The sequence below is a fragment of the Triticum dicoccoides genome, chromosome 7B, assembly GCF_002162155.2.
Source record: "Triticum dicoccoides isolate Atlit2015 ecotype Zavitan chromosome 7B, WEW_v2.0, whole genome shotgun sequence".
NCBI classification, from domain to species: domain Eukaryota; kingdom Viridiplantae; phylum Streptophyta; class Magnoliopsida; order Poales; family Poaceae; genus Triticum; species Triticum dicoccoides.
This window is the reverse complement of record NC_041393.1, coordinates 102,050,651-102,059,652: the sequence shown is the minus strand read 5'-3', so window position 1 is coordinate 102,059,652 and position 9,002 is coordinate 102,050,651. Positions and strand designations below refer to the sequence as shown.

The 9,002-nt window shown below is 50.0% G+C and overlaps 1 protein-coding gene across 1 annotated transcript; it reads left to right on the top strand.

Moving 5' to 3' along the window:
* The first annotated feature begins 6,695 nt into the window (after window positions 1-6,695).
* Window positions 6,696-8,467, top strand: LOC119341819 (E3 ubiquitin-protein ligase ATL31-like). The gene has a single exon (XM_037613672.1). It carries the CDS (start codon window positions 6,752-6,754, stop codon window positions 7,994-7,996), a length of 1,245 nt encoding a protein of 414 aa, XP_037469569.1. The 5' UTR covers window positions 6,696-6,751; the 3' UTR covers window positions 7,997-8,467.
* The last annotated feature ends 535 nt before the right edge of the window (window positions 8,468-9,002 follow it).

Here is a 9,002-nt window from a genome sequence, read left to right as displayed (position 1 = left end):
TCGTCTGTTCGGCGCTAGATCAAATCTTCCGCAATTTGTATCGCCGCGAGTACGACTCCATCATCCGTGTTCTTGTAACGCTTCTGCATTGCAATCTTCAAGGGTATGAAGATTAACTCCCCTCTCTCTTGTTGCTAGAGTCTCCATAGATTGATCTTGGTGATGCGTAGAAAATTTTGAATTTCTGCTACGTTCCCCAACACCATCATCATAGGTGCTTCGTGTCGTGCTAGCGCTGCTCCTCAAGACCTCAACCCAAAGCTTACGTGTTGAAATACGAATCTGATATGATGCTCATATCACTAAAATAGAGAATGTTTAATTAGTCACCTAATGTTCCTATATTCGTTTCGAAAAGCATGTGCGCCACCCACTGGTCCAGCTAGTTCCACTTTCCTGATTTTTCTCTTGATGCTTAGGGTTTCCCCCTTTTATCTACTCTATATGATCTGCGTAGGTGCTTTCTGTCATACTAGCATTACTCCACCCTTCAAGCTAAACAACACAACACTCAGAATTCGAAAGCTTAGTTGTTCAAATATGATTGTGATATGATACTGATATTAGTTAACCGACACATTTAATTGGTTAGCTAAAGGTCCCACTTGAGTTTCCAAATGCATGTCACGACATATAGAGAGACAACATAATTGCATTTCTTTGTCACTTGTTGACCGTACTTTCTTGTCCATACCAAATCTTAGTTGTTATTTCAAAGCAAACATCGGTTACTAACTACCCTTTGTGCGGTTTGCAGCTTCAGATCTGCCATCCCACTGCCACGGTCAACATTGTACTCATCATGCTTATGGTTTCCCCATTTTATGATGACCACAATCAGCCTACGTGGTTCGTGTCGTAATAGCACTGCTCCACCCATCAATCTAAACAAGCTTAGTTGACAAATTCATATATGATATTATTGCTAATATTAGTAAAAATGAGAGATGTTTAATTGGTTAGCTAAATGTTCCTACTTTAGTTTCGAGATGCATGTGAGCCACATATGGAGAGACCGGAAAGAATAGTATTTCTCTGTGTGCTCTGGTTCATCATGGGTGGCCAACCGACATTGTATTGAAAGACTTGTAATATCTTCAATCTGCTTGCTCTTCTGCTCTTTTTTAAGATGATACTCTTCTCTTGCGGTCGACTGGTCAGGTCGAGTTGTTCTCCCTTAGTATATTTTGAATCTTCCAGGTCAGGTCGACTTGTTCTTCTTTACTATATGTTGAAGCTGTCATCTCGAAGTGTCATCACTTTTGGAGCTCTCATATTTTCAGTAGTAAGCCGCATTATATTAATGCACATAACAAATTACAGCATGCATGGCATCTCTTAAAAGAATTGCAGAGATAGCACAAAGGGGTTTACAGGGAGGCAGTATTGGATTAGAATCACTTCTGCATTAAAAAGAAAATCCCACTTGTTTTTATGTTTTCATGCATGTCAGATATTGAACATTATCAAAATGAATATGAGAATGGGCGCACAAGAGGAATATTGCGGAACAATCCAATGGCTAACAAACTTGGCATGGTGGAGGATGGCCTATCTTATTCACACATCAAGGTGCTTGCTCTACCTTTGCAAAGTTGTATTGGTCGCACATATTTTGCATCTGACCTCTTGCATTACTTCTACTTTCTTACACCATCTGCTTAGTTTAAGCATCATATATGAGTATATGCCATACCTATCCATTTTTTGTACCTATTCCATGTGTCGTCACACTATGTTTTTCCAGTCAAATGTTGTTCTTTCGTAATAGATGTCCAAAAGGAAGAGGGTGAGTGCAGATCCTCAAGGAGTACAAACTAGGTATTTGGAAAAGGTAGTGTACCTGTTAAATCAGATAGATCAGCAGCCACAGAAAACACAGGCCCAATTGTACCACACTTTACCCCTACTCCAGTGGCCAAACCCCTATTAGAACTGCTGGGAGCCCAATGTCAGGTATTGTCTATGATATCAATTCAAAATTTGAACTCCTAAATTTCTGCTTGTGCCTTACCTTCTCTCTTGTATGAAAACTAATTTCAGATGAATCTCCTTGCTCAAAGGATCATACGATCTCAAAACAATATTGGGCTCTGCATTGCTCTTGTCAGTACCTCTCTCCCTTTCGACTTGTAACGCTGTACTTAATTAATTGCTATTTGATTATGTATCATCAGTATGCACCTGAGCTTCATTATCCTCTGTTTCTTCCAATATTATTCGATCTATATTTACTCTTTGCAAAATGTAGAATAATGGCAACGCTTATAAAGAATTTTCTTTGGGGAATTTATTGAATTATCCTTCCATCAACATGGAGAAGGGCTTTGTCCAGCCCGTTTTAACATGTAATGTAAGTTCATCCTTCTCAAGCCTTCAAACTTTGTTCTAGTATAGATTTGGATAGACATCATTTCCTCCACTGTTGTTTGCTTTGCTGTTTACATCTAATTGGATGTTTGCAACAACTACCAGTTTCAAATTGTAGTTGTAAAAACATGTTCCTTATGCAGAACAGATCCATTTATTTTCTTATATAATTGTGAAACTTGTTACGTGTCTCCTTGTTTCTCTTTTAGAGTCGTATTTCTTACGCCAGGCAGAACTTTAGGGAAGATAGTGAGCCAAACCATCTTGAGGACAGCGAGTTGACCCCAAGGTCCTGTCTTGATGAAGACAGTGAGTTGAAGCTACTCACCAGCAGGTGTGAGACAACCTCTGTGCAGTCGCTGCTTCAATCAGTTCGACTTCTTCAGTCTCAACTTAAAGCGGAAAGGTTGCTTCAGCTCAGCTCCGACTTGAAGTCAAAGATGCAATGAAGATATCAGAGGACTACCGTGCGCACCATCATGTCATAAATCTAGTGTTGATGCATCTATCGTTGACACAACTGAGGTACTCAGCTTCTTCGGCTGTTTGGGGGGGCCGACCTGGCCAGGCCTAGTGCCTTCTGAAGTGCTCTCAGTTTTGTATATTCTTTTGTCGGCGCGTTTATTTGCACTGGTGGTGAACTTTGATGCCCAGTGGATGTAATATGTGTGATAGCCGTGATACCCTAGCGTAAGTTGCTTGCTTATTTATTTCCTTGTTGTCTTGTTTATTTGTTTGCTTGTAGTCATTGCAGTTCTTTTTCCGCGGTTTGCTAGGGCTGCAATAACCTATTTTTTAAAACTAGGCCACAATAACCATGGGCTAATATTTACTGTAGTGACACTGGGCCTCCTACGGGCCATAGAAATAGTGGGCTTTCTACGGGCCGTAGAAACAATGTGTCTTCTAATGGCCGTAGAAACAATGGGCCTTCTGCGGGTCGTATCATCAATGGGCCTTATACAGGCCGTATGATCGATTGGCCAAACATGGGCCAATAATAGGCCGCATTATGGTCGTAAATGGGCTAGAGTTGGAATTGTCCGTTCATGGGACGACCATAATGGGCCATCGTTAATAGGTCGTATTTGATGACGCTACGAAAACGGCCCAACGTATTAACGGACCAGAAATGGGCCGACTGTAACCACGGGCTGGATTTGGCCCACAAGCAGAAAATGACAGTAACGGGCCGTAAGTAAACGAATGCTGGAAATGAGCCCAAGAATAAATGGGCTCTTAGAAGGCCGAAAGATAACATGGGTTGGAAACGGCCCAAGGGAATAACAGGTCGTTAATGGGTATAAAGTGATACACGGTTCATTACGGGCCAGTTTCACCACGGGTCGTTAATGGGTGTAAAGTGATACACTGTTCATTACGGGCCAGTTTCACCGCGGGCCGTTAATGGGCCAAGAGTTACAAAGCGCCTCATATGGGCCGAAAGACATCATGGGCCATACATGGGCCATAAGTGAAAACGGGCTGAAATCATATTGGATGGCGCAGATGACGCTACTGGGCCTAATTCGGATAGGGCGTAATGGGCATTGGGTTAGCGGACTGTAAATGGGCTATATGCGAACAAGCTGTTAACAGGCTTTCCATGGGTCGGGCTGCCACCTTTTGACCAAGTCAAATGGGCCGGCCTTTTCACAAGAATGGGCCTTTGTTGGGCCGTGCCACGTGTCGACGTATCATAGGCGCCTTCTGTCCAATGAGTGGATGACATCTGTCTCAACGATGAGCCGACACGTGTTTCCTCCAGCCAATGATGATTTTACACGTGGAAAATCCCCATTGGTCGGGGCTGTTAATGGGTTATCGGATCCAAAACCCGACCCGACAGCTTAACGGCGTTCCCTTACGGTGGATGCCACGTGTCGGTCACCCTTGATGAAAGCACTTCTGTGACGCGCGATTTATCGTCATGGAAGTGGACACTTCCGTGATGATAATTTTGGTAATGTCATGGAACACTTCTACGACAGCACAGGTATGACTAGCTTCATTCTGTCATAAAATCGTCATGGATGTACATGCATGACAGAAAACGCGACCTACTGTGACAAACACGTATCATCACGAAAGTGTATTTTTTTGTAGCGTAAGGTGTTTTGACTGAAACAGAGTGTGCCGCACGGAAGCCTTTCTAGCCGCCTCCTCCTCCTCCTCCACAAAAAAGCTAGGGTTTCTACCTCCCGCCGGTGCCGCCGTAGGTCCACCTCCTCTCTGGTGGCCCTGGGGCCATGGGGCGCGGTGGATCTCGGCAAGGGCCGGCAGGAGGGCTTCGTTTTTAGTCGTTTCTTTCAGATTTGCTAGGGTTTGTATCCTGCTCAAGTAAACGAGACGGTGGCGGCTCATTGAAGATGGAATAAAGGTCTCCCCACCTAGCCCCCGTTCCGACGGTGCGTCTAGAACCGTTGGTGGGTGTGTGGAGGTGTGTCTCTGGCGGATCTATCTTTGGTGGATTTGCTTGGATCTCATCGTTGTTCGTCTACATTCGTGTGTCTTTAGATTGGATCCTTCTGATCTACATTATTCTTCATCTGCGGCGGTTCCTGTTCTGGTGCGCTGGTCCTACGGGGTCTTAGCATGATGACTTTCCGAGTGTCTACTACAACAATATGCTCGGCTTCAGTGATGGAGGGGCGATGACAGCGGCGCGCTTTCGGCTCGCTTCAATGCCTGTAGTTGCCGCTAGATGTAATTTCTATTATTTTTTGTATTCATTGTACTGTCATAATTGAAGATGAATAGATCAGAAATTTTCTCAGAAAAAGGGTGTTTTGACTGAATAGAAGCAGGTCACGAGCCTTTGTCCTTGCTCCTCTCTAGTGCGAGTCCGGTGTATGATATTTTTGCCATCTAGATTTCTATAGATAATTATGTTCATATTCATCGTGTGTTTTTCTTTGTAATTGCTCTATCCTTTTGCGATTGCTTTGTAATCGCTTGTGTTTTTTCTTCTCAATACTTCTCGGTGCCCTTCACAATATGTCTATGTGTTCCTTAGGTTCCTAGAAATACCAGTTAAAAACGTGCCTATCAAATCTCCAGATCGTGCTACATATGCCTTTGTGTTATACTGTGTTTTCTTGAATGGTCCTAATGCACATGCTAATCAAGGCATTAATCAAGGACGTGTACGTATTATACCCACTACAAACACGCAAAATACCGCCAAAAGAGCTGGATACCTACCTGGCACCGTAAAAGAAGGCCCCAGAAGGCGCGCCACAGACCACGTAACACATGTGGTAAGCAATTCAAACTATTCAAAAAGAAGGCACGCCGCCCCTAGTTGTAAGAGAAAGTGGCACACCCAGCACACATGTTTTTTTTTTCAACCGTATTCACAGGGACAGGTGTGGAACGAGACAACTGTCGTGATTCGAGCTCAACGGTACCACACCATGTGTCCGGGTCCAAGCGTGGATTTTTCTTTGTTTTCGGGGGGAAAGGACTGAACTGGTCCAAGTGTGGAGTTTTGACTTTGAGTAGTAGTAGCATTTTTTCTGTCTCTGATGAAGAACAAAAAGCATTTCCGTCGGAGGCGGCCGGGTGAGCGGTGAGCTGAGCCGCGGACTGGCCCGTATGGCAGACGGCCAGACCAGGTCCCATTGGCAAGCTAGTCTGCTGGTCTCGCTGCGGTCTCGGCACGCTGCAAATGGTTCGTATGCAACGACAGAGGATCTGATCAGTGAGGTGAATCGCCGTAGATTTGATCTGAATCTCATAGTCGCACGTCGAGACTGGAACCTGGTGTGTTCGATAGCAGCCACAGCCACGTCGCTTGCTTTGCCAGTTTTGCACCACCGGCCGTACGTACTACTCCCGGAGTCAAGTATGCGCCCCTCGGCGATCTATCTGGTGCCGTGCGTGTGTGTTCTGTCCAGCGCCACAGACGCAAACTCCAAAGTCCAACCCATGCACCGGCACGCACGACGACACCTGGATGGTCGCGGGGCGTGGCAAGAAACCACCGTCCCGGCGCCCCAAACCCAACAAATCCCTACGCCGGCACGCGGGCCCCCACCAGACGCCGCCACAACGAGACCCAGGGCCAGTTTTTTGGCAATTCTCCGAGAATTGACCCCTCCCCAGCTTCTCCCAGAATTGGCACTCTATATTTTCTTACAATTCCTAGCTAATTAGATCTTAACTAGATAGAAATTGTAAAAAAAGATGAAGTGGCAATTCTGGAAGAAGCTGGGGAGGGGGTCAATTCTCGAAGAATTGTCCAAAAGAACTGGCCCCCGGTCCGGTCGCAAAGTATAGTAAACTAGCCACGCACGCCTCGCTCCATAGCTTTGCTTCCCTCGCCAAGTTCGTTTTTATACGCCAGCGCGCTCCCGCGGCACCGAGAGACGCGCCGACGATGCCGACGCCGACGCCGAAGCCTCGCCGCCATGCGCTGCTGCTCGCGGCGCTCGTCCTCGCGGCCGGCGCGGTCGCGCAGGCGGACGACGAGGACGCGTGGGACAGGAAGGGCGACGGCGGGAGAGGGGTCGTGTACGGCGCGAGGAAGCCGCCCAGCTTCAGCGCGCCCATGGTGGTGCTCCTCGTCGCGCTCATCGCCACCTTCTTCTTCATCGGCTTCTTCTCCATCTACATCCGCCAGTGCGGCCGCGGCAACTCCCCCACCATCCCGGCCGCCGCGTTCCTCGTGTTGTCGCGCCAGCAGGAGCAGCAGCAGCAGCAGCAGGCTCGGCCGCGCGGGCTCGACCCGGAGGTGGTCGCCTCGTTCCCCGCCATGACCTACGCCGAGGCGAGGGCGCTCCGGGACAAGGACGCAGGAGGCAAGGGCGACGACGACACGACCGTGCTCGAGTGCGCCGTCTGCCTCAGCGAGTTTGAGGACGGGGACCAGCTCCGCCTCCTCCCCAAGTGCAGCCACGCGTTCCACCCGGACTGCATCGGGGAGTGGCTCGCCGGCCACGTCACCTGCCCCGTCTGCCGCTGCAGCCTCGCCCCCGAGGAGCCGGCCCCGGCCGCGGCCGAAGCGGACGGCGCTGGCGGGGAGGAGCAGCGGGCGCCGGAGGTGGCCATCGACATGAACCGCGATGGCGATGGCGAGGCGCAGGAGGAGAGGATGAGAGAGGCGGCGGAGCTGGAGCGGATCGGGAGCCTGCGCCGCGCCGTGCGGTCGCGGTCGGGGCGGCCGTTCTCGCGCGCGCACTCGACGGGCCACTCCCTCTCTGCGCGGTTCGACGGCGACCTGGAGCGGTTCACGCTGCGCCTCCCGGAGCACGTGCGCAGGGACATGGTAGCCGCGGGCGAGGAGAGCCTGCGCCGCACGGTGGCGCGGGACGCCGGCGCACGGAGCGCGCGGATCGGCCGGTCCGACCGCTGGCCGTCGTTCATCGCCAGGACATTCTCCTCTAGGGTGCCGTTCTGGGCGGCCTCGAGGAGGGCGCCGGACGCGGAGGCGGTGGGAGCGCCCGCCCCTACGACTCCGACGGCGCCGCCGCTGCCAAGAACCGTTCGTGAGAAGACGTCGGACGGGTCCGTGGGCTCGGCCAACAACAAGGGGAGCGTGCGGTTCGACTGCCTCGGCGGCAGGGTCGACGGCGACAGCGAGGAGGAGCCGGAGGAGGAGAAGGCGATCGTCCGGCGAGTCTGAAAGCGGCGGGATTCGATCATCGGTCTCGGTGCGCCGTCCACTCTCGGACGGTCGCATCGGAGCACCACCAAACGTCAACGCGCGGCACATACCGCATTAATTAGCGGGTCGATCAGGAATCAAATGCGCGACGAGGATTGAAAATGAGATGCCGCGGACTCGTCACTGTCGACGTACGTACGTAGAGTACCCGCCATGGCGCCATGTGATCTTCGAGGAAGAAGCGGCTCATGCGCATGCGCGCGCACGGAGCACGCAGCGTCGAAGAATATGGATTTGTTTCTGTTGAAATCTGTTGCCGACTTTGCTTTCGGTCTCCTGTAGATTGCTTATTTTTTTTGTGTGAGATTGGTGGCGTACATACCGTTGAAAGATTGAGTTTTTCATTGCCGTTGAATGAATAAACAGGGGCCGGGGTCGGTGTGTATACGTTGGTATTCAAAGATCCCAGTGTGGCGGGCTTTCAGATTAGATCAGACTAGTTTATGTGCATACCTGATGCGTTCTTTCCTCCATTGGGGGCTTATGACCGCGCGCTTCCATGTTTTCTGCCACTGTCTCAGTTCACAAGCCATCCTCACCGTTTTTGTGAAGAACCTAGAATCCTAGCCGCGATCTCTTTCTCTCTTTTTCTTTCCCTTTTCCCATGATTCCTGTTCTAGTTGAACGCCAATATCTATCTAGTTACTAAGCTCCCATAATTTTCTGGCCTGTGGTGGCTCGGGGGTGTGGAGGGCGTTTCTATGCATGTTTGCGAGTGTGTAGCACAGCATGCTGCAACCATGCAACGCCCCTTGCCACTACGTTGTATAGTCAATAATTAACAGCCGAATTGAAATCAAAAGGAGAGAGCCGGAGCGCACATGGCTCTCGCGAGCCAGAGCCCGCCTGCGCCGGCGGCGCCGCCGTCCTGATCTCTCTTCTTCGGCCTCCCCTGCACCTGCCCGGTCCAGATCCGGCATCCTCTCGACGCCCTCTTGCAGCCTACGTGCTTCTCCTCGCGGGG